Below are 27,259 nucleotides of genomic sequence, written 5' to 3'. Positions count from 1 at the left end.
AAACTGGAACTGTTTGGTAGAAACACAACTTGTCGTGTTTGGAGGAAAAAGAATACTGAGTTGCATCCATCAAACACCATACCTACTGTAAAGCATGGTGGTGGAAACATCATGCTTTGGGGCTGTTTCTCTGCAAAGGGGCCAGGACGACTGATCCGGGTACATGAAAGAATGAATGGGGCCATGTATCGTGAGATTTTGAGTGCAAACCTCCTTCCATCAGTAAGGGCATTGAAGATGAAACGTGGCTGGGTCTTTCAACATGACAATGATCCAAAGCACACCGCCAGGGCAACGAAGGAGTGGCTTCGTAAGAAGCATTTTAAGGTCCTGGAGTGGCCTAGCCAGTCTCCAGATCTCAACCCTATAGAAAACCTTTGGAGGGAGTTGAAAGTCCGGGTTGCCAAGCGAAAAGCCAAAAACATCACTGCTCTAGAGGAGATCTGCATGGAGGAATGGGCCAACATACCAACAACAGTGTGTGGCAACCTTGTGAAGACTTACAGAAAACATTTGACTTCTGTCATTGCCAACAAAGGATATATTACAAAGTATTGAGATGAAATTTTGTTTCTGACCAAATACTTATTTTCCACCATAATATGCAAATAAAATAATAAAAAAACATACAATGTGATTTTCTGGATTTTTTTTTCTCAGTTTGTCTCCCATAGTTGAGGTCTACCTATGATGTAAATTACAGACGCCTCTCATCTTTTTAAGTGGTGGAACTTGCACTATTGCTGACTGACTAAATACTTTTTTGCCCCACTGTATATATATATATATATATATATATATATATATATATATATATATACACACACAGCAAACGTATACGCTGCACACCATTACGTTATATATAGTGGACATATATGGTGCACACAAGTATTCAAACACATATATGGTACTTACAAAAAGTTAGGGATATTTGGCTTTCAAGCGAAATTTTGAGATGAACCTAAAATTCAAACTAACCTTTTCAGATTAACTTAAAGGGCCACTGTCACCCCCCTCCAGCCGTTATAGACTAAAAGAGCCACCTTGTGCAGCAGTAATGCTGCATTCTAACAAGGTGGCTCTTTTAGTTTTAGGTTCAAGTATACCCAAAATAAAGCAATTTGATACTTAGCCACAATTCCGGTCTCTAGCCAGGCCCAGGCCCAGCCCCGCACTGTGCATAATGCATAACACACAGTGCGGGGCTGGGATTCCAAAGGTGGGTGGCCGCACTGCCCACACAGGTGCAGTCTGCAAGCCTGGCTGGGACGTCAGACGGCCAGAGCTTATTGCGCCTGCGCAGCACAGTAGTACACAGCGCAGGTGCCGGTTTTGAAACGTAAACAGTGCTGAGGGGGCGGCGCCGAAAGACCATGAAGATTGGAGTGACGGCAGAGGAGCGGTTCGAGCTGGGGAGTGAGGACCCGCCTCCCTGGCTAGAGACCGGAATTGTGGCTAAGTATCAAATCGCTTTATTTTGGGTATACTTGAACCTAAAACTAAAAGAGCCACCTTGTTAGATTGCAGCATTACTGCTGCACAAGGTGGTTCTTTTAGTTTATAATGGCTGGAGGGGGGTGACAGTGGCCCTTTAATGTGACCATCTCTAAACTTTTGAATGCGTATGTCTAACTATTCAGTGTTTCAGTACTTTTTGCACACCTTGCTGATCTCAAACAATTGGATTCATGGCAAAATTAACAACAGGTGGTTGAGCCATGAATCACCCAATACATTTTAAGGTTCAATTAGAATTAGTCCGTGCCCATGACGCCCACCCCCCTGCACCCTCTCTCTGGATCACTATGGAATTCCCGCTCCATCTGCAAAAACTCCATGTGATTCATGACCTCTTTACCTCTTGTAATCTTTTCTTTCTGGGCATCACCAAAACATGGCTGACATCCTCTGACACAGCCTCCCTGCTGCACTATGTTTTGGTGGCCTCCACTTCACCCACACTCCTCGCCCTGGCAATAAACATGGTGGAGGAGTGGGCCTTCTCCTTTCTTCCAACTGTACCTTTAACCCAATCCCACCTCTACCCTCCCTTATCCTCCCTTCTTTTGAAGTCCACATTGTCCGCATGTACTCCCCCTACAACCTCCAAATGGCCATCATATACCGACCTCCGGGCCCGACCACTGCCTTTTTTGACCTATTCTCCACCTGGCTCTTTCACTTTCTCTCTGCTGATATTCCCAACCTTCATCATGGGTGATTTCAACATCCTCATTGACACCCACCAGTCATCAGCCTCCAAACTTCTGTCCCTTACTTCATCCTTTGGACTTATTCAGTGGTCCTCCTCAGTCACCCACACAGATGGACACATATAAGACCTTGCCTTCACCCGTTTCTGCTCTCTATCTAACTTCACAACCTTCCCTCTCCCTCTATCTGACCACCATCTACTCACTTTATCATCCCTGTCCTCCTCACCCTTCACCCATGTCCAGCAACATGCGCATCCATGCAGGAAGCTCGCACACCTAGATACCCACATGCTCTCTGACTCTATCCTACCACTAGCATCCATATCCTCACTCCTCAACACAGACACTGCCACTGCTTTCTACAATGCCACTCTTGCATCAGCTAATGACATGGTCACCCCTGTCATGCATAGCAGAGTGCGACGAACCAATAGACAACCCTGGCACAATAACACCACTAAAAAGCTTCGGCAAGTATCCAGAATTACAGAATAGCATTGGAAGAAAGTACATTTGCAAGATGATTTCATTGCACTCAAACAAGCAACACTTGCATTCAAACCAGCTCTCACCTCTGCTAAACAGGCCTACTTCACAACCCTTGTATCTTCCTTACCCCACAACCCCAAACAGTTGTTCAACCCTTTTATCTCCCTCCTCCGCCCACCACTATCCCCTCCGACTTTCCTAAGCATTGCCGAGGACTTTGCCATGCACTTCAAAGATAAAATCAACCAAACAAGGCAAAACTTTGTCGTCAAACCACCACAACCCCTTTGTATACCAGACCAATGCCCAAACCCCATAACTTCCCTCTCCAAAATCACTGAATGGGTGCTTGCTCATCTTCTCTCCAGATCACACCACACCACTTGTGCACTTGACCCCATCCCATCCCACCTCCTCCCCAACCTCACCACCACACTAATCCCATCCCTAACCCATCTCTTCAACCTATCACTAACTTCTGGTACCTTCCTCACTGCTTTCAAACATGCCACAATCACACCTATCCTCAAAAAGCCATCCCTTGACCCAAGCGCTATGTCCAGCTATCGCCCCATATCTTTGCTCCCATTTGCATCCAAACTCCTTGAGCAGCACGTCCATGCTGAACTTTCCTCTCACTTTGCATCTAACCCTCTCTTCGACAACCTACAATCTAGCTTCCGACCCCACATTCCACTGAGACTGCCCTGACTAAAATTACTAACAACTTACTTACAGCCAAAGCTAACAGACAATTCTCTATAGTTCTCCTTCTAGACGTGTCCTCTGCCTTCAACACAGTTGACCACTGCCTCCTACTACAGATCTTCTCTTCCTTTGGAGTCAAAGACCTCGCCCTATCTTGGATCTCCTCATACCTTACCAACCGCACATTTAGCGTTTCCTACTCCCATACTACCTCTTCATCTCACCCTCTCTCTGTTGGTGTCCCTCAAGGCTCTGTCCTTGGGCCCTTACTCTTCTCAATCTATACAATCGGCCTGGGACAACTCATAAGGTCCTATGGCTTCCAGTACCATCTATATGCTGATGACACTTAGATCTACCTCTCTGGCCCAGATGTCACCTCTCTGCTCTCCAGAATCCCAGAGTATCTATCAGCCATATCCTCCTTCTTCTCCCCTCGTTTCCTCAAGTTCAATGTGGACAAATCTGAACTAATTATCTTTCCTCCAACTCGCATATCTTATATCCATCAAAATAAATGAAATCACACTTTCCCCTGTCCCCAAAATCCGCTGCCTCAGAGTAACCCTGGATTCTGCCCTGTCCTTCCAACCGCATATCCAAGCTCTCGCCACCTCCTGTCGTCTCCAGCTAAAACATATTTCCAGAATCTGTCATTTCATCAACCCTCACTCTACCAAAATGCTTGTGCATGCCCTAATCATCTCCCGCCTCAACTACTGCAATATTCTCCTCTGTGGCCTACCTTCTAACACTCTCGCACCCCTCCAGTCTGTCCTTAGCTCTGCTGCCTGACTAATTATTCTCTCTCCTCACTACACTCCTGCTTCCCCTCGTTACAAATCCCTTCACTGGCTCCCAATTTCCCAGCATATCCAGTTTAAACTACTAACAGTGACCTACAAATCCATCCATAACCTTTCTCCTCCATATAGTTCCAAACTAATCTCTCAATATCTTCCCTCACGTAATCTCCGGTCCTCCCAAGACTTCCTCCTCTCCTCCCCGCTTATTCGCTCCTCACCCAATCGCCTCCAAGACTTCTCCCGAATATCCCCCATCCTCTGGAATTCTGTGTCCCAACATGTCCGGTTATCCACCACATTTGGATCCTTCAAAAGAAACCTGAAAACCCACCTATTCAAAGAAGCTTACAACCTGTAATGACCACATGGCCACCTCAACACCATCGGAGCTACTGCAACCCTCGACCTACTGTCTCCTTCCCCATAATCCTGCAGAATGTAGGCCCACAAGGCCAGGGTCCTCTTCCCTCTATATCAGTCTGTCATTGTTAGTTTTGTTTACTGTAAGTGATATTTGTATTTTGATGTAAACCCTTCTCATGTACAGCACCATGGAATTAATGGTGCTATGAAAATAAATATTATTATTATTATTGTTATTAATAATAATAATAATAATAATAATAATTAGTATTAAACAGTCTTCCTCATCATGCTATTCACATTTTGATATCATGAGACCAAGATGATGCCTAACAATTGATCAACAGTATTTCAGCATTGTGAGTCCTCAAGCAGGATGTTATCAAACGGAAGTGGCCACTGAGCTTAGAGTGTCACAGAGTGTGATCTGCAGGTTGCAACGGAGATACAGAGAAACTGCAAGAGTCACAGAAAGGCAGGGAAGTGGACGTCCTTTGGCCACATTCTACACTGATGACTTCTTAATTGCAAACAATGGCCTTCGGAACTGGATGATGAATGCCGCACAACTTCAGGCACATTTAAGGGAAGTGAGAAGTGTTACATCAGACTATTAGAAAACATTTACATCAGCTTTGTGTGAATTTTAGATGATCTGCAATGGAACTTGAGCACACCACCAAGCACAGTCCTCGGTTATGCTGGATGAGAGACTAGTGGGCTTCAGTGCTGTTGTCTGATGAAAGTCAATCCATCAATGATGTTGGAGGCATCAAAGGAAAGCACTATGCATGAGCCACTGTTGTCACCAGACAAGTCTTTGCTGGTGATGTTGTTACAGTGTGAGCAGGAGTGTCTAGTCAATTCAAAACTGTCCAAGAATTTGTGAATGGTTCAGTGTCAAGTCCCTACTACTTGAATGACATCAGTAATTCAGTCATTGTGCCTCTGCATGAACAAAACAAGCCTTATTTTATCTTCATGGATGACAATGCTCCATTATCAAGGTCGTATCATTAGGAAATGACTGCTGGAGCCTGGGGTACCTCAAACAGAGTGGTCTGTACAAATTTGGATAGGCAAATTACTTAAAATAATATAGAATAAGAAAAATAAAAAATAATAATCTTGAACCAGGAGGCGGAGATTCAAATGGAGGAGGAAGTGAAGGTGGGTGTGGTGGTGTAGGTAGGCAAAGAAGGAGTGATCCAACACTGTTATTTTTATTCAGTGTTTTTTTTCTATGGAACTGACTTAAATCAACATAGAATGGACCCAAAACAAAAATAGAGTTGAATACTGGCTGGGTGCAGCAGGTATAGTGGTCTAGTCATCCAAAGGTACGGACAAGTCCTGTGGAATCCATGCCTGGTTCATTTTAAGGAATGTTAGTTTCCCACATTGGATGTGGACAGGCAGATCCAGCTGATCACACCCCTTGCTGTGGTAAACACTTGTTCAGACAGTGCATTTGCCGCAGGGCAAGCGAGAACCTTTAAAGCATAAAGTGCAAACTCAGTCCATGTGTCCAATTCGGAGACCCAGAACTTAACTAGGACATACCCATCAGATAGTACCTGCAGACATGTGGACAGGTACTCTTCCGCCATGTTGTTGTAACACTGCCTCCTGCTAATATGGACTATATGAGATGGTGGTGCTGGATATTGTGGTGTGCTCATAAAGTTTTGCCACACTTTGGCCATGCTAACCCAGTCCTCTGAGGTGCTGGCCATTACCCACCTGTATTGGCAACTTCCTCCTCCGCCTCTGCCTTGTTCTTCAACTGAGTCCTCGGTGTCAGGTGGGAAAGTCATCAGTAGATTCTCTACCAGTGTGTCTTTGTATTCATGCATTTTGCAATCCCTCTTCAGAAATGGAAAAATGATGGTACCTAGTCCTTGTAATGGGAATCAAAAAAAGGTATCCACCCAGTAATCAGCACTGTAAACAATACAGGCAACTCGGTGGTTGTTGTGCAGGCACAGCAGCATGGCTCATGTGTGCCAAGCTGTCCAGAGGCAACGACAAGCTGTCCTTGGTGGGAGGTGTATAGTCTTGCTACTCTGCATCCCACACTGGGGAAGGGTGGCCACCTCCTCTTCCTCCGAATTGCTCATGTTAGTAGAATGGTCTTTGGTCCATGAGGGCTGTAGGACCTCAACATCCCCTGCATCATCTTCCACCCACTCCTCACCCCTGCCCTCTTTGCCGGTTTGCACACTGCAGAAAGACTCTGCACTTGGCAACTATGTTTTTGTTTTTTCATCCTCTGACATGTGCTACGATGGTCCACTGACCATGTGCACTCGTCGTCAGATGTACTCATCCTCCAACCTATCAAGTGGTTGGACATCAGTGTACTCAGTCTCTTCCACTTCTGGGGCAGGGCAAGTTGAATGGGACATGGAACCCCATTAGCAGAGTCATCAAAAAGCTGAAGAGACTGCTGCATGACTTAGGGCTCAGATTGCATGGCTGATTTGCAAGGGGGTGAGGTGGAAGACCGATGACCATGGTCCTCAGGGGCCTACTCTGCCCTTTCTGCCAGTGGAATGGGTGAAAAATAATGTAATGAAATTAGGCACTCTCAGCCATCCATTGTAACACCGCCTCAACATGTTCAGGCCTCATCATTTGTGTAGCAGTATTCGGCCCTATGAAGAGATGCTTGACGTCCTGTCTTGTACATGCTCCAGAATAAGGTGTTGCATTTTGGGCACATAGCAGGCACAGAATGACTATAACCTCTCCTTGCAGCAGCTACACCACCACCACCAGCAGAAGCAACAACAGCACCACCATAACCACATCCATGTCCCCTGTTTAATGCTCTTCTCATTTTTGGAAGTGGTTTTTCAGCACACTAACATGATTCGTGCAGAGATGGTGGCAGAGTAGATTTAATTTTTTTACACACTATTCATATAGACACAGCGGTATAGTAAAATTGTTTGTATGGCCCACAAATGGCAAGGAAACGACAGCAGAGTACAGTATCTTTTTTGTACCAAAAATTGCAAAGACACAACTGCAGAGTACAATAATTTTTTTGCCACACTACTCATATAGACACAACAGTACAATAACTTTTTGTACCAAAAATGGCAAAGATGCATCTTCAAAGTAGAATCATTTTTTTAATCTACTCGTATAGACACAGCAGTACAGTAAAATAGTTTGTTTGGCCTACAAATGGCAATGAAACTGCTGCAGAGTAAAATAACGTTTTTGTACCAAAAATGGCAAAGGCATGACTGAAGAGTGGAATTATTTTTTTGCCACGCTACTTGTATAGAAACAGCTGTACAGTAAAATTATTTGTTTGACCTACAAATGGCAAAGAAACAGATGCAGAGTAGATTTATTGCTTTGTTACACTACTCGTATAGACACTGTGGTACGGTAAAATTATTTTTTGGCCTACAAATGGCAAAGAGACGGTTGCGGAGTTGATGATTTTTTTTAGGTTTTTAGGGACATTACTCTTACAAGCACAGCTGCAGAGTACGCATAGGATTTTTGGAACAGTACTCTCACAGTTGGGGTTGCAGAATACACACAGCAGCTTTTTCGCACAGCAACCCCACAGGCAGGGTTGTAGATTGCACATAGCGGCTTTTTGGCACAGTACTTCCACAGATATGGGTGCAGAGTACACACAGTGTCTTTTTGACCGAGTACCCCCACTTGGCATGGCTGCGATTGTTCTAGAAGTGCCCACAGCTTGTTGATTTACTGCACTATAACCTTTCAACAAACTTTATTAGGCATCCAAACCCGATCAGAAAACCTGACATGCTGTTAAGTCTGTATTCATGGCCCCAAACTTTACGGTTTGGGTTCACTCATCCCTAATCACAGTGTACATATATTCAGTAGGTTCATGTGTGATCTAAAGATGCTTTACTGCAGTCTCTCTTCCACTGTATAGGTTGAAGTTTGGTGGCAGTGTCAGTCTTCCCTACACCTGCCCTCACTAATGCACCTAATTTAAAACCATGTGAAGTTCCTGCAATGTAAATGTAGTAGTCTTGGTGTCACATGTTGTCACATGAAAAATCTCCCTTATGCTCCAACCCTTCAAGAACTGACTTTCTCCTCTATCTGCAGGCAGGCCATCTCCCCATGCACTAAGTGAAAACACCAAATTTGGTAAAGTAGGTGGGAGTTACAAGGTGTGATAGACTATGCTCCAGAACCAATGAGCGCTTCCCTCTACTTCATGGCTGTTCTCATTACATCTTTGGTATCGTCAGCATGTTATTATTGGCTTATTTGCAGTGCTGATCTACTATAGCGGAATTTTGAAGATTTAGCTTTTTTCTTATTAAAGTATTTGAGCCCCTTAGTATTTAAAGTTCCCTATTTGAGTAGCTTCTTTCGCCTACCCCTTATCCTAACCCTGGGAACTATTTCAGTTGGCCTGTTATTCCAGCCACCTCAGCAGACTGTATTCCCACCATCATCAGAGATGATTTGTTAATGGTAAGGCTAGAGAGATACACAAAGTTATCAATAATGTTCATGGCTTCTTTTAGGCAGTGAGGCTATTTGCCTAAGTGTAACAGCTTGTCATCTGCAAATGACACCATTTTTGCATGCATCTAACAATTCTGGAAAGGCATTACTGGGCTTCAAAGTTGTAAAGCAAGCACCACTATTCCTATCACAAACAATAAAGATGGCAGGTTGCCCTAGCGGCGCCCCTCTATGTAGGGTAAATACAGCGGATGAAATAAGTATTGAAAACTTCACCAGTTATCTCAGTAAAAAATGTTCACTCATCTCTAATCCTTAGAATAAATATTTTAGGCAACATGCATTGCTTTCATCTTTTTTAATTGAGGCCTTTTTATATTTGGCTAAAGGCTAAAAATCTGTTTTTTTTATGCGCAAACTCATAAAAGGGAATGTGTCACCAGGTTTGACCAATATGAGATATGGCCACCACCTTGCTGGCCTAATATACAGCAAACTGACTTGAAATAGAAGGAGAAGACCAATTATACTCACCTGCAGGTGGTCTGGTCCGAGGAGTGTCGCTCTTCTTGGTCCGGCGCCTCCCATCTACTTATGATCTCCGTCCTCCTTCTTGTTTCGTGTGGATGACGCATCTATATGAAGCATTGTAGAATGCTGAATATCAGGCCTGAAAGGTGACAGGTTCGCTGTAGAGTACACTATACAGTATATGCTTTCTTACAATACCTTTCAAGGTGAGCATTCTGTATATAATGCATACAAATTCCAATTATGAAAGCCACATACTTTTCTCATAAAAATGATTGACATTTTTTTAATTATCCATTAAAAAAATGTGATTTAAAGGACATGCACAATGAAAACAGGTTTCTTTTTATATGATGGACATGTCCTCATTAGCCAGAGATTTGTATGTTCTGGAAAATTCACAAAAGTGACACTTTGCTCCATTAGTAAACCTTTGATACTTTTCTGTACTTGCAAGTCTTCAAAATGATTGCGAAGGAGGCAGGTTTAGTCTTTGGAGGACAATATAGCAATAATTTCCTACAAAGGTACATGGTGTACAATTGAAAAAGTTTTGCTAGAGGTGTGTTTTTTTTCTTCTACACGTCATGAGCTTTTGATATGAACCACAAAAAAATGAAATTGTACAAAATTAGGTGTTGTCGGCCTAGACCTTTGTGATGATAAACTTTAGATAGAATGGATCCTTGTGCGTGTCACATTTCTAAACATCCATAGACTCATTTTACTCCAGCACGATTAGTTTGATACAATTCATTCTCTATGATTAAGGAAACACTTCAGACGGTAATTGTGTTGGCTAAAATTGATATGCGAACAATGCGGTGTATTGGAGCCACATCTGTAATTGTACTCCTGGTTCCTCCTTTGCCCCTCTCCCAGTGGTATTTTGCATGTAATTATGCTTTTAGCTAAATTCCAAAGCACTGGTGTCAGAAGATAAACACTATTTCTAATCGTATTATTTTGTCTTCCTTTTCATTTCAGACTAAATCAGAATTCACAGTTGAATTTTCTGTCAGTGACAGCCAGGGGGTATGTATGACTTTTTCATTTCATGGCATAAAAATCTATGAATGGTAAAACAGGACAAGATAACGGGAAATGTGATGGAAGGGGTGGAGAAAAACGATTTATAACGTCTTGGGTATAAGTGCTGCCAGCATGAACTATGCTGAACAGACATTTGGCCAATTAAATATGAGCTTGTGTAATGTTCATTTTTAGCTCTGGTATAGGTGTTCCTACTCTTAACTTAAAGGATATGGATGCAATGATATGCTGTGGATTCAATAAGAAGAGTGGCAAATGTCTTCTTGAGAACCTTATTCATGCAGCCTAATAGGGCATAGGACATACTGGTTAGTGATCGCCAGTGCAGGAATAAGTGGTTGCTGCTCCGTCCAGCCTATCCATATATTTATTTTCATGTCTGGTATGTAATGTAAGTTTCCCTTGGAATGACCCTACAGCTCATCACCAGGGTTTTCATCAGTTGCTTCTCTATCTATCAGCTGATCATTGTGACATCTTCAGACATAAGGCATATGGACATGGAACTATCAATTGGGGTCAACCCTTGTGGCCCAATGTTCTGCACTATCAATCAGACATATACAAATAAATAGAATTATCTTTAGAGTAGTATTTAGAAGCATATGTATGGATAATCAAAGGAAATAAAATCTGTAACAAATCAAATTAGCTATGAATTTTCCTGAAATTTCCAAATCACGCAAATCTAGAAAAATTAATAGCTTCTGAGATCCTAAAAGGAATTAAAATAATAAAACCATTATACTTACCTCCTGTCTCAGGTCCTCACCTGTCTTACGCTAGTGCAACTCATTGGTCATAAGCCCCAGTCTTCAATTCTTCTGTGACCTGTAATTTAGATCATTTGGGGAATTGGAGACCCTCATCAAGAGGTGATCATCCTCCCCATTGTGATGGCACTGAGGCCTGTCATTGGACTTGTGCATTCACATGAAGAGAGCAATGCACGTGTAGAAGTAGATGGGGAGATGGCATAAGACAGGTGATGGTCTAGGACAGGTGAGTGTAAAGTATTTTATTAGCATTTTAACCCCTTCCCTCACCTTTGTTTATTATGCTTTGGGTCTAGAGGGAACTTAAAGCATGATAATGGCAATCAGAAACTTTTGATTCAAACCAAATGTATTTGAACTGAATAGAAGATGCTGGCTGATTCAAAAGAATCTGCCTGAAACAAATTTTAGGAGATTCACTCATGTTTGTTCATGATGTATGGCTCTATCCTTTACTTAGCTGTAATGTTGGATAATGGGAATTGACTGTTTTTGTTCTCCTTTATTCATATCTAGAATATTACAAGTAAAAACTTGGCTAAGACTTATAACCTAATACATCTGCTTCTGGTCCATCTTCAGGTTATCAAAGGCAAAGTAAGCATCCAGGTTGGAGATGTCAATGACAACGCGCCTACTTTCCATGGCCAGCCATATACGGTGCGCATTGCAGAGGTACGTGTTTAGCTATGTTAACTAGTAAAGTTTCAATTTGATTGCTCATGTTCATATTTATTTGAAATATTATCTACAATGATTTTTAAACACAGTGAACTTTAATTTGACATTTATGGGGTTACTACTTTGATGTAACCAACTATTACTTGACTGTCAATGCATTTATTTGCTGTTGAATACGTCAAGTTAACTTTCGATACGGCATGGTGTGTAAAGTATTAATTACAGTTTAGCAATTACAACATCTCTGCATATGCTGTATATCAATCAAAACTTTAAAATCTGTGAATATGTCCCTTAACCTTCAGCCATCAAAAAACCTCAGATACGTTGAGGCATGGTGATTTCCACACAACACCTATATAGCTGTCTTTTTTTACCTGGCACAAAGTTGATATCTGCAGATTCTTTAATTTATGTAATTTGTGGGACTTGCATGACCAGTTTGTTTCTTCAGGACATCTCACAGACGATCGAGCACATTGAGATCATAATAACTCAGGGGCAAAGTCAAAACTTATAACTATAGTAATTGTTGAGCAAAAACAGGTAAAAGGATTGGTACTTGAATAAAACTTTTGTTTACTTCATCGATTAAAAACGGGGATATCCATGATTAAAAAATACTGAGTGATTCTTATGCGGTTCTGGTATAATTGCCCTTAAATATACAATATACAACAATGACCACTTAATACACATTAAAACATATAAAGATGTGTGTTGTGTTCTGTTATCCATTCCTAACAATTTCTTTAGTGTAGTAGAGCACATTTTCTTAGGCTATGTTCACACATCCTTCTACAGTGTTGGTGTGATGCTGGATATCGGCCATCACACAGATCCCTTGAGTATTTCATTTTCTCATTCTCAACATTGGATCAGAATAGAACATGTATAAAAAAAAACCTGTCATGTAAAATAACGCTACTAGCCTGCAGATATTGGGCTAATGATATTGGGTTAGCGTTCTGAACCTTCCTGGAGCACGCACAGAGAGCCCCAGTGATGGGAGGAACTTAACTTTATTCCTCTGGCAGGCTTTCAGTATTAGGGCACTCGAGCTACCTGTCAGTCAGTGCTGGGGATGCGGTTACAGCCGCACCTCACTATGTAGTGAGCAGTGACTGAAGCTTAGCCGGCCACTCCTCTATGACTGAAAGGCCGGCGTCACACTTGGCGTAAGACAATACGCCTCGTATTATACGTCCGTACTACAGCCGTAATACGGAGAAATGTTCCCAAAATAGTGATCCGTAGTCAGGGTGTGTCAGCGTATTTTGCACATGGCATCCTCCGTATGTAATCCGTATGGCATCCGTACTGCGAGATTTTCGCGCAGGCTTGCAAAACCGACATCTAATGGATTTATGTGCTCAAATGTTCATTAAAACATATATACAGTATATATATATATATATATATATATATATATATATATATATATATATATATATATATATATATATATGTCATTGAGACACATATATATATATTCTGTATTTAGATTTCATTCAGCGCGATATCTGTGAACAGCCGGTAATTCAATTGCCGGCTTTTCATTTCTCCTGCACAAACCCGACAGGATATGAGACATGGTTTACATACAGTAAACCATCTCATATCCCCATTTTTTTGCATATTCCACACTACTAATGTTAGTAGTGTGTATGTGCAAAATTTCAGTGCTGTAGCTGCTAAAATAAAGGGTTAAATGGCGGAAAAAATTGGCGTGGGCTCCCGCGCAATTTTCTCCGCCAGAATGGTAAAGCCAGTGACTGAGGGCAGATATTAATAGCCAGGAGAGGGTCCATGGTTATTGGCCCCCCCGTGGCTAAAAACATCTACCCCCAGCCACCCCAGAAAAGGCACATCTGGAAGATGTGCCTATTCTGGCACTTGGCCACTCTCTTCCCACTCCCTGTAGCGGTGGGATATGGGGTAATGAAGGGTTAATGCCACCTTGCTATTGTAAGGTGACATTAAGCCAGATTAATAATGGAGAGGTGTCAATTATGACACCTATCCATTATTAATCCAATTGTATGAAAGGGTTAAAAAACACACACACACATGATTTAAAAGTATTTTAATGCAATAAACACAGCGGTTGTTTTAATAATTTATTGCTCTCTCAATCCATCAGCAACACCCTCGCTTGGAAAAATAATAAACGCACAAGATACATACCCTCAGCTGAACCGTCACGTCCCACGAGGTAATCCATCTGAAGGGGTTAAAATATTTTACAGGCAGGAGCCCTGCAAATGCAGCTGTGCTCCGTGCCTGTAATCCCCGGCGAATGAAGGAAATGTAGGTCAATGACCTACATTTCCCTCAGTCGCGGTGATGCGCCCCCTGGTGGATGTCCTCATATGACCTGGAGCATGGGAAAAAGTTCCCAGGCTGCAGTTCATGAGAACATCCAGCAGGGGCGCATCACCGCGACTCAATGTAAGTATAGATCACTGCTTTCCTTTCAGCACCCGGGGATTACAGGCACGAGCGAGTGGTTTATCGCAGCTCGTGCCTGTAATATTAATTAACCCCTTCAGATGGATTTCCTCGTTGGATGTGATGGGACATCAGAAGGTATGTATCTTGTGCGTTTATTATTTTTCCAAGCGAGGGTGTTGCTGATGGATTGAGAGAGCAATAAATTATTAAAACAACCGCTGTGTTTATTGCATTAAAATACTTTTAAATCATGTGTGTGTGTGTGTGTGTGTTTTTTAACCCTTTCATACAATTGGATTAATAATGGATAGGTGTCACAATTGACGCCTCTCCATTATTAATCTGGCTTAATGTCACCTTACAATAGCAAGGTGGCATTAACCCTTCATTACCCCATATCCCACCGCTACAGGGAGTGGGAAGAGAGTGGCCAAGTGCCAGAATAGGCGCATCCTCCAGATGTGCCTTTTCTGGGGTGGCTGGGGGCAGATGTTTTTAGCCACGGGGGGGCCAATAACCATGGACCCTCTCCTGGCTATTAATATCTGCCCTCAGTCACTGGCTTTACCACTCTGGTGGAGAAAATTGCGCGGGAGCCCACGCCAATTTTTTCCGCCATTTAACCCTTTATTTTAGCAGCTACAGCGCTGAAATTTTGCACATACACACTACTAACATTAGTAGTGTGGAATATGCAAAAAAAATGGGGATATGAGATGGTTTACTATATGTAAACCATGTCTCATATCCTGTCGGGTTTGTGCAGGAGAAATGAAAAGCCGGCAATTGAATTACCGACTTTTCACTAACACCGCTGCGTATTTCTCGCAAGTCACACTGCTGGTCCGTGTGGAATCCGTATTTTTCTCGCCCCCATAGACTTTCATTGGCAATTTTTTTGCGCAATACGCTGACAAACGCAGCATGCTGCGATTTTGTACGGCCGTAGAAAGCCGTATATTATGGATCCGTAATATACGGCTGATAGGAGCAGCCCCATTGAGAATAATTGTGCCGTATGTTATGCGAGTTTTACGGCCGTAGTTTCTGCGCTCTTACGTCCGTAAAACTCGCTAGTGTGACGCCGGCCAAAGCCCTAGCTTGCCAGGAGGAATAAAGTTAATTTCTACTAGCAGTGGGTGGGTGGATTCCAAATGCTATTAACCTGAACATTAACCTCATTGTTGTGAATTCTGCTTTTGGGCTCCCTCCGGTGGTTGTAGGTGGTAATGCAGTTGCCCCTGAGTTGCAGTCCTGGTCAGGTGTATCTGCTGATTGCAGTTCTGACTGGGGTATTTAGGCGTGCAGGATTCATTAGTCCTTGCCAGTTGTCAATTGTTGTTGGGAGGTGTTGGACCTCTGCTTGGTTCCTCCTGCCTTTCTGCCAAATCAGCAAAGATAAGTGTCTGTTTTTTTTTCCTGTGACACACATGCTATGTGCTTCACAATTCAGTGCTATTCTTTGTGTTTTCTTGTCCAGCTTAGATTGTGTCAGTATTTTCTCAGTCTTGTTGGATTCTCTGGAGTGGCAGATATACATTCCATTTCTTTAGTTAGATTGTGGAACTTTTTGTATTATCTGCTGTGGATATTTTTGGAAGGGTTTTAATACTGACCGCCTAGTAATCTGTCCTATCCTTTCCTATTTAGCTAGAGTGGCCTCTTTTGCTAAATCCTGTTTTCTTCCTGCGTGTGTCTATTCTTCTCCTACTCACAGTCATTATTCGTGGGGGGCTGCCTATCCTTTGGGGGTCTGCTCTGAGGCAAGGTAGCATTCCTATTTCCATCTATAGGGGTATTTAGTCCTCTGGCTGTGTCGAGGTGTCTAGGGTATTTAGGCACACCCCACGGCTACTTCTAGTTGCGGTGTTAGTTCAGGATTTGCGGTCAGTACAGGTTCCACCGACTCCAGAGAAAGTTTCATGCGGCTCCAAGGTCACCAGATCATAACACCTCATATCTGCAAGTTAATAGTTTTTCACATGACTTTAAGTCCCTTTAAGTTTCACGGATCTGACACAGATTCATGATTTTAATGGATATATGAATAGACCCATGAAGCCCTATTGGTCCCTATGCTGTCCGATCAAAAATCGGGCATCACATGGACATTTCACATTGATGGTTGAATATAGCCTTACACAAGGGGCAGCTGCTGCTAAGAAATATTGTTTTGTAATGGAGGGGCGTACATTAAATATATTTAAATAGATAGTACATGATAAAGTGACATTATGATGAAAGTCAAAATTTCCCAAAAGAAAATTGGTGCCATCGTAGTGAGAAAATCAATGTTTTAATTTCACCTGTCGGTCTCTTAATGTTATGTCTATGTTGGTTTTAAATGTCTTGTTATTTTCACTTTATGAATAAGAATTACCAAACTATGAATTTTACCACAAAATTTGCTATGTTGAAAATGTTGAAACTGTAGTTTTATTTTAAATAGGAGTAGAAGTAACTGGCACAGGGCAGCTGTACAGATCTCATCATTGACCCAGCGGGCCAGGTTCTAATCACTGAGCTGTTTGTGCCAATTTAATTGCAGCCATTTCTGGTTTGTTCAGCATGGATCACACAAGTGAGTTCCCTAAACAGACTGTCGCTGTGTGCTATCTTGCTGCACGATCCTCTGCTGGTGGGACATCTCATTATCCTCCAGTAAATACATTGCTCACCATGGGCTTACATGATAGAAATATCATCTTTAGGAATCATTTTCTGGAATAGCTACAGAATTCCCTTTGCTAGGTTTACCTTGCTATATTCCACAATTTAAATACATCAAGTGAATGGTTTGTGTAGTTAGAAGTTAATAGTCAAATTATTGAAAAAGTTCTTCATCCTAACAGCATTGTCTGTTCTATTATTGAAGGGGCAAGTACAGACAGTGACTACATAAAGACTATATACAGCTGTGTACTCAGTTTTATATTGTTTTCGTCCTTCAGAGTGACTGCAGGCTTATCAGTCTAGACTGACCCCTATAAGAAAAGGCTGGCAGTTTTCTAAATAGTTTTCTTTAGTACTTTTCTATTATAATACTTTTGTAAAATCTGTGCAACTCCTTTACATAGTTGGATGTGCTGTTGTTGCTGATAGGTTCACTTCACTAACACACCATCTGGTGGATATGGACTCTCTTTGTTTTTTTTCTACATTTCCTTATTGTTATAGAAAACAAATTCATTAATAAATTCCTTAGGGCAAGGGCCACCATCCTGTGGCTCGGAAGTCACATGTAGGTCGGAGGCCTATAATATGTGGCTTGCAACTCTGTGTCAGCTTGTTGCATTAGCACCACATCTCAGAAAAGCTGGTCTCCACATGGTTACTTTTGTGATTTGCCTCTAATGGAAGAGCAGATATGAATGCACATATGCTGGCTTAAGGGTTGGAGAGATAAATTAAGTGTGGTACACTAGATAAATGATGATATTGCCAGTTAAAGTGTTGAAGTTGAATGCAATAGTGTGGTGGGAGTGCTTGATGTGAGAATACCAAATGGTGTAAGGTGGTAACCCCTGATGTACATTTACTGTCTTAGTGTGATGATTTCTAAGGGGCTATTTTGGCTCTTATTATTCAGGTATGGGGGCTCAGGTATCACTATTGTGGAGGGTGGAGTGGGATTTGGATATCACTACTTAGAGTACACTGGATGTGGATGGCGACCATCTCTCAGAGTTGAATTTGCTTTCAAGGTAAAAAGTTGGGGAGTGGGACCACTGCCTTAAGGTACCTTCACACGAAGCGACGCTGCAGCGATAGCGACAACGATGCCGATCGCTGCAGCGTCGCTGTTTGATCGCTGGGGAGCGGTCACACAAATCGCTCTCCAGCGACCAACGATGCCGAGGTCCCCGGGTAACCAGGGTAAACATCGGGTTGCTAAGCGCAGGGCCGCGCTTAGTAACCCGATGTTTACCCTGGTTACCAGCGTAAAAGTAAAAAAAACAAACAGTACATACTCACCTGCGCGTCCCCCAGCATCTGCTTCCTGACACTGACTGAGCTCCGGCCCTAACAGCACAGCGGTGACGTCACCGCTGTGCTTTCACTTTCACTTTAGGGCCGGCGCTCAGTAAGTGTCAGGAAGCAGACGCTGGGGGACGCGCAGGTGAGCATGTACTGCTTGTTTTTTTTACTTTTACGCTGGTAACCAGGGTAAACATCGGGTTACTAAGCGCGGCCCTACGCTTGGTAACCCGATGTTTACCCTGGTTACCAGTGTAAAACATCGCTGGTATCGTTGCTTTTGCTTTCAAACACAACGATACACGGCGATCGGACGACCAAATAAAGTTCTGGACTTTATTCAGCGACCAGCGACATCACAGCAGGATCCTGATCGCTGCTGCGTGTCAAACTAAACGATATCGCTAGCGAGGACGCTGCAACGTCACGGATCGCTAGCGATATCGTTACAAAGTCGTTTCGTGTGAAGGTACCTTTAGGGTATAGTACCTAAATTACATCTAAAAGATAATTATTTACCAACCAAAAATGGTGCAGGACAGAAAGTGTCTTTTAAAATTAACTTAGTCTTTCTTTAACTAATGATAAAAGAATATTCACTTCTCCATATTGAAATTGCAAGAACAAAAAATAAATATATTGGAATTCAGAAAATGACAGGATAAAAAGACAAGTCTGTAGATGCTGTATTCCACGGTAGCAGGCTGCTCAGAGTAGAAAGAAAAACGTGCGACCATGTGTTATAATATTGATAAATGGCTACTGGAAGTTCCGCTTTTGTCCTGGACACAATGATAGTTGGAGATTAGTTCAGAGACCACATGAGAAACACAAAGAAGAGGTCTTTACACGAGAATGTCACACTGATCCTACTTCTGAGAATATGATGTAGGGTATATAGTACCCGGAACCCTCTAGTGTTCGTTCCAGGTGCACTAACAGCACAGTGTTACATTGATTTGATATTGGAATGAGTGATGATAAGCCTTTTTTCCAAAGTGTCCCAGGAGCCATTTTTCAACATTACTACACCAGGCCACATGTAGCTTTTGCTATTGTAGCAGCTTGCATTGCCTAAACATGCCACTATGGCAAACAGCATCCTTGGACTTGTCTCTTATAGACTACATTGGTTATTATTGGTCAGCAATTGCAAAGGGAGCTGCCAGAAGTGGATCTTGGTGAGTTGTGTGTCCAAGTGCATTCAGCGTGGTAAAATATTCCTCAGACAACCATAAGTAACCTCATTGATAACAGCCAAGGCATGTAAGTGTGTATACTTCTGCACATGGCGTTCACGCTTGATACTGAATAAATCAACATGTTTTAGAAATTCTGCTTCCACTTTTTCATTATTTACATATCACGTGTCTATCAATTCTTTGATTATCTTAATTGCATGACTTTTTTTACTTCGTGTTGTAGTTTCAATGTTGAGGTGTGTGCATATTAATGTATGCACCGTATAAAATTATGCAGTAACTTGCAAAAGTATTATCCCCCTCCCCTTGGTATATTTCCTGTTTTTATATCAGACAACCTGGAATTTCATTGTTTTTTTTCTGAGGGTTTGCATCAGTTCATGGAAAGAACATGCCTACAATTGTGAACTGTAGTTTTCTTTTTATTCTGAAGCAACCAACAAATAGGACAAGATAACTGAAAATTCTGTGAGCATAACTATTCACCCCCTAAAGTTAGTACTTTGTAGAGGCTCCTTTTGCAACAATAACAGCTGCAAGTCTCTATGAGCTTTCTACATCTTGCCATTGGGATTTTTTCCCCTTCCACAAGGTAAAACTGTTCCAGCTTATTTAATTTAGAGGACTAGGTCACTCTAAAACATTTACACATTTCCCACTTGAGTGTTGTTATAGCAGTATAATTTGGGTCATTGGATTACAAAATTGTTAAATCCAGGTTATAATGTAACAAAATAGGTAAAAGCCAAGGAAGGAGGAGGGGTGAATACTTTCACAACTCACGATAGATAGATAGATAGATAGATAGATAGATAGATAGATAGATAGATAGATAGATAGATAGATAGATAGATAGATAGATACTGTTCTTTGGAAAATAAGATTCTAATCAATATCTCACAGGGTGCAAGAACAACTTTCAAAGTTTTGTTTTCTTTAACCCATAGCATGAAAGTAAACTTAATACTATAACTGAATTTGTCCTCCGTTCAGAGAGTTTGTCTTTTTTTGGTGGACTCAATAGCATAGTAGAGTGGCTAGGAGCATGTGATATTCAGTAGAAAACTATTGCTTAAAATTGTGTTCTGGTTTTAAAGAGTTATTACAAGAGTGAGTTAACCTTTCCACTAGACTGCTGGATCCCCAACCAATTTTCAGAAGACAACAGGAAGTTTCATAGAAAATTAATTGACCATTAGCGCACATGCTCGACCAACACTGCATTCACCTAGAAGATGCAGGACTCCTCTTTTGGCAAGCAAACCAACCAGGTATTAACCCCTTCATGACCTTGGGATTTTTCGTTTTTCTGTGTTCGTTTTTCACTCCCCTCCTTCCCAGAGCCATAACTTTTTTATTTTTCCGTCAATTTGGCCATGTGAGGGCTTATTTTTTGCGGGACGAGTTGTACTTTTGAACGACATCATTGGTTTTACCATGTTGTGTACTAGAAAACGGGAAAAAAATTCCAAGTGCAGTGAAATTGCAAAAAAAGTGCAATCCCACACTTGTTTTTTGCTTGGCTTTTTTGCTAGGTTCAATAAATGCTAAAACTGACCTGCCATTATGATTCTCCAGGTCACTACGAGTTCATAGACACCTAACATGACTAGGTTATTTTTTACCTAAGTGGTGAAAAAAAATTCCAAACTTTGCTAAAAAAAAAAAAAAAATTGCGCCATTTTCCGATACCCGTAGCGTCTCCATTTTTCATGATCTGGGGTCGGTTGAGGGCTTATTTGTTGCGTGCCAAGCTGGCATTTTTAATGATAGCATTTTGGTGCAGATACGTTCTTTTGATCGCCCGTTATTGCATTTTAATGCAATGTCACGGTGACCAAAAAAACGTAATTCTGGCGTTTCGAATTTTTTTCCCGCTACGCCGTTTAGCGATCAGGTTAATGCTTTTTTTTTTTGATAGATCGGGCGATTCTGAACCAAATATGTCTAGGTTTGATTATTTTTTATTGATTTATTTTGAATGGGGCGAAAGGGGGGTGATTTAAACTTTTATATTTTTTTTATTTTCACATTTCTTTTTACTTATTTTTTTTACTTTTGCCATGCTTCAATAGCCTCCATAGGAGGCTAGAAGCAAGCACAACCCGATCGCCTCTGCTACATAGCAGCGATCTCATGTTCGCTGGTATGCAGCAGAATTGCAGGTGTGCTGTGAGCGCCGACCACAGAGTGGCGCTCACAGCTACCGGCGATCAGTAACCATAGAGGTCTCAAGGACCTCTATGGTTACTATTCTGAAGCATCGCCGACCTCCGATCATGTGACGGGGGTCGGCGATGACGTCATTTCTGGCCGCCCGGCCGGATGCGGTAGTTAAATGCCGCTGTCTGCGTTTGACAGTGGTATTTAACTGGTTAATAGCGGTGGGTGAATCGCGATTTCACCCGCTGCTATTGTGGGCACATGTCAGCTGTTCAAAACAGCTGACATGTCCCGGCTTTGATGCGGGCTCATCGTGGAGCCCTGCATCAAAGCAGGGGAGCTGACCTCGGACGTACTATCCCGTCCGTGGTCAGTAAGGGGTTAAACACTCAACAATTTAGCAGTTAATATCTACCCTGTTAGGTCAAAATTGGTAAAAACTCTTACAACCCAGAATTCTCCATGGCAGTATTTTGCATCAGTATTTTCAAGGCTAAACTAGGAGTGTGTCCAAAGCATAAAATAAGTGCTGCTCCTTCTGTTACAAATCTCATTGAAGTAGGATTCATTGCTGGATAGGTCACATTAATGTGCTAAATACTGACCAAAATACTGCTGTGTGAAAGTGGCCTAATAACGCTGACGGTTGCTTCTTTCATGAGCATGTGCATCTGTGTCAGCCTGAGAAATCAAGTTGTCTTTAGTAATTGAGCAGTAGAAAAGAAATGACTCTTTAATATGCTGTCTAGAGCACCATCTCACCATGAGCCTTTGATCTCCCTTTTCCATTCTCAGAATATGGACAAGAGGGATTTCATTATTACTTTCTGAATGTGTTGCTTTCAATTTGCTTGAACTCTCTTCAGGGTGTTAAAAAGAAAAAAAAGCCTTATACGTTTCTACTTCCTCTTTGTCATTTAGGATTTTTGCAGCGCGTGTTGAAGTGTTATTATATATTATCGAGTAATTAATGCATCACAATGTAATCATGATTGGATGATAAGTAATTACAATTAAATGTGTTAGTGAGTATGAAGCAAAGTTTGATGAGAGATTTGAATGGATATCCCCATTGTATGTTACCGCCATCCTATTATGATGAGTAAATAAGCAATGTATCAAACTCGTGGTTTTGATTTAATCTTAGGATAACAACCAGGGATTGATTGAACAAAGAGAACAGATTACTTCACCTTGATGTTTTCTTGCTCCTTTACAGATTGTTTTAGCACCAGTAGATTATTATTACTGCGACTAGCTGGTCCCTTGTGCCCTGGCCTGACACACCTCCTCCTGTGATAGGGACCTCACTGTCTATGGACTTTGTACCCTGAGAGGGTTAGCTTTATGAGCTCTGCTTCATGCTAAATCTAAAGGCTCTGATCATGTGAGAATGGCTGCACCCAGTAAACAAAGTGATACATTGTTGGAATCACCTTCTCTTTGCCTATGTGAGGCTGCTCTCAGATCAGGTAGAAAAAACCTGCCGACAGGTTCCCTTTAAGTCACATGGTCTAGGGCATGGCCTCTTTACAGAGATCAGGGAGCTGTTGTGTTGGAAAATTTTGTATTGTTAAGTAACTGTGAATCTTGTGTGTATTGAAATCAGAAAGATTTTGTATCTCATCTCAGTGTTGAAACCAATATTCATATAGTGAAAAGTGATAAAATAATACTATAAAAAAACTTTGTATGTTACTTTATCTGTAGCTCTGTTACTGAAAGTTAACTGAATTACATTGGTCTAAGATTATATTGGTCTGTAATTCTCTTTTAAAGGAATCCCATTCTTGAGACATGCACCCACCAGTATAAGCAGTTCTAAATAAAGGAAAGACTGACCAGGCTTGACCCATATGCTTAAATTCTTGACTTAAGGAGATGTAAGAGAAGATAGTATGCATTATGTGGGCCAATTTTTGCCCTTAGCCTCAGCTCTCCTTGATTGTCCTTATGTGTTGGCAATGAGGGTAATGGTTTTGGTGTAATGTCCACTGACATTAAGTGCGGGGGTTAGTAATGGAGAGGCGTCTATAAGACACCCACATTTCTAACCCCATAGTCAAAAGAAATATACAAACACGGAGAGAGAAGTCCTTTAACTGTAAAAAGCAGTCCCTGAACCTCTTTAACCATTTAATACCATTCAAAAAAATAATAGGGTCTGCTGCTAATCATCAACAAGGAGGTCCTACAACGATCCCCGACACTGTACATCTGGAGGCTGTGCTGAGCAGTGACATTGGTAATGTGACTGCTCAGCATTTCTGCCGGTACACACTGTGAGTAGCATGTGAATCCGGCTGCTGTGACGAGCACTGACGTCAGTAAGTTTATCGCAATTCACAGCCAATGAACTACGATAACCTTACTGACATTACTAATGTCACCGCTCAGCACATTTGCAAATACTAGGATTTCATAAGCTCACCCAACCAGACATACTAGAATCCAATTCAGACATGTGCAATGCATGGAGCACCACCAAGTTCCTGCCGGCCGATTCCCAGGTGAAAATGCAAATCACTCACTTGTCCAGCTCATGCCAATACTGAATGGAGGAGATGAAAATAGAAAATCTTGTCCTTTATTAGTGCATCATAAAAACAAGCTGACTTGTTTCAGGCAATACTGCCCTTAGTCATAGCATAATAAAAACACATTACAACACAATATATAAAGGCACATAACAAGAGGCTACAACACATCACAATACATGTCATTTAACCATATATCAAACACCTGATACCCATTGGACAAAGACACACACCCTGCCCAACCTGAGTGTTATACAAATGTTATAGCCACTAAGTCTATACACAATTTTGCAAATACAAATTGTAAGAATACAAGAATACCCTTCTCCAATATATGTAAATACATGTAAATACATATAAATACTTCCATTTATATACATAAACCACATATCATTATTATATTTATACATGAGAACAACGTTTAATAAAAATACATCAGATCTGGTTTATAATTCATTCCTTTGGGGAAACAAATATCTAATTTTTAGATCCAAGCTGCCTCTCTGGCTCGTAAAGTAGATACTGTATCCCCTCCTCTGACTGCCCTCTTTACTTCTTCAATGGCAGTTACTCTCATGGAAGTCGTGTCACCAGCATGAACCTCCTTGAAGAGTCTGGACACTCCTGACAAAGAGCGTTTATCATTGCTATTACCTGTAGCAGCTCCTGATACATGTTCTTTAATTCTCCACTTTAATTTATGTGTGGTTGATCCCACATTTTGCACATTACATGCCTGACAAGAAACCAAGTATATTACAGATCTGGAATTACAATTAGCCTTAAATTTGATGGTATAATTATTTTGTGCATCTTTTGCTCTAAATTTGGTGTTTTTTTGCATAAATTGAAGCAATCCACACCTAATCATGCCGCATTTAGTTACCCATGCTTTCTAACCAGGAATAAGTTCTTCTTTCTGAAATATTTGGTCCCACATATAAACTGGGTGACAACATGTTGGCTAAAGTCTTGGATTTCTTGGCTACAATTCGCACTCCATTATCTAAAATAGTGTTTGTTTTCTTATCTTGCCTCAAAACTGGAAGATGCCGTTGTATTATATTAACTATTTGTGGATATTCAATGGAAAATGGTGTAGAAAAAAAACAACTTGTGATTGGGAATCACGTAGAGTTGTGGCCAAAAGTATTGACACCCCTGCAATTCTGTCAGATAATACTCTGTTTCTTCCTGAAAATGATTGCAAACACAAATTCTTTGTTATTATTATCTTCATTTAATTTGTCTTAAATGAAAAAACACAAAAAAAATTGTCCTAAAGCCAAATTGGATATAATTCCACACCAAACATAAATAAGGGGGTGGACAAAAGTATTGGCACTGTTCGAAAAATCTTGTGATGCTTCTCTAATTTGTGTAATTAACAGCACCTGTAACTTACCTGTGGCACCTAACAGGTATTGGCAATAACTAAATCACACTTGCAGCCAGTTGACATGGATTAAAGTTGACTCAACCTCTGTCCTGTGTCCTTGTGTGTACTACATTGAGCATGGAGAAAATAAAGAAGACCAAAGACCTGTCTGAGGACTTGAGAAACCAAATTGTGAGGAAGCATGAGCAATCTCAAAGCTACAAATCCATCTCCAAAGACCTGAATGTTCCTGTGTCTACCGTGCGCAGTGTCATCAAGAAGTTTAAAGTCCATGGCACTGTGGCTAACCTCCCTAGATGTGGATGGAAAAGAAAAATTTACAAGAGATTTCAGCGCAAGATTGTGCGGATGTTGGATAAAGAACCTCGACTAACATCCAAACAAGTTCAAGCTGCCCTGCAGTCCAAGGGTACAACAGTGTCAACCTGTACTATCCATCGGCGTCTGAATTAAAAGGGACTGTATGGTAGGAGACCCAGGAAGACCCCACTTCTTACCCCGAGACATAAAAAAGCCAGGCTGGAGTTTGCCAAAACTTACCTGAAATAGCCTAAAACATTTTGGAAGAATGTTCTCTGGTCTGATGAGACAAAAGTAGAGCTTTTTGGGCAAAGGCATCACATAGAGTTTACAGGAGAAAAAAAGAGGCATTCAAAGAAAAGAACACGGTCCCTACAGTCAAACATGGCGGAGGTTCCCTGATGTTTTGGGGTTGCTTTGCTGCCTCTGGCACTGGACTGCTTGACGGTGGGCATGGCATTATGAAGTCTGAAGACTACCAACAAATTTTGCAGCATAATGTAGGGCCCAGTGTGAGAAAGCTGGGTCTCCCTCAGAGGTCATGGGTCTTCAAGCAGGACAATGACCCAAAACACACTTCAAAAAGCACTAGAAAATGGTTTGAGAGAAAGCACTGGAGACTTCTAAGGTGGCCAGCAATGAGTCCAGACCTGAATCCCATAGAACACCTGTGGAGAGATCTAAAAATGGCAGTTTGGAGAAGGCACCCTTCAAATATCAGGGACCTGGAGCAGTTTGCCAAAGAAGAATGGTCTAAAATTCCAGGAGCATTGTAAGAAACTCATTGATGGTTACCGGAAGCGGTTGGTCACAGTTATTTTGGCTAAAGGTTATGCAACCAAGTATTAGGCTGAGGGTGCCAATGCTTTTGTCTGGCCCATTTTTGGAGTTTTGTGTGAAATGATCAATGTTTTGCTTTTTGCTTCATTCTCTTTTGTGTTTTTTCATTTAAGCCAAATTAAATGAAGATAATAATACCAAAGAATTTGTGATTGCAATCATTTTCAGGAAGAAACTGAGTATTATCTGACAGAATTGCAGGGGTGTCAATACTTTTGGCCACAACTGTATACTTCGATCTATTAAACATTGTTCTCTGTTTCTACTGCATGCTATATTGG

General features: G+C 41.5%; 1 protein-coding gene across 3 annotated transcripts in view; it reads left to right on the top strand.

Moving 5' to 3' along the window:
• CDH23 (cadherin related 23) overlaps positions 1-27,259 on the top strand; it is a 1,745,895-nt gene that overhangs the window by 489,959 nt on the left and 1,228,677 nt on the right. For all 3 annotated transcript variants that reach the window (XR_013214534.1, XM_077259280.1, XM_077259282.1), the window contains exons 5-6: positions 10,583-10,630; positions 12,007-12,099. Coding sequence is in view for 2 of the 3 variants with exons in the window: in XM_077259280.1 (XP_077115395.1) it covers positions 10,583-10,630; positions 12,007-12,099 (141 nt within the window). In the remaining variant the exon portion in view is untranslated. The remainder of the gene's footprint in view (positions 1-10,582; positions 10,631-12,006; positions 12,100-27,259) is intronic.

This window comes from Ranitomeya variabilis, chromosome 4 (assembly GCF_051348905.1).
Source record: "Ranitomeya variabilis isolate aRanVar5 chromosome 4, aRanVar5.hap1, whole genome shotgun sequence".
NCBI classification, from domain to species: Eukaryota; Metazoa; Chordata; class Amphibia; order Anura; family Dendrobatidae; genus Ranitomeya; species Ranitomeya variabilis.
The sequence above is the reverse complement of the archived record's forward strand: the minus strand, read 5'-3'. Positions and strand labels throughout refer to the sequence as shown.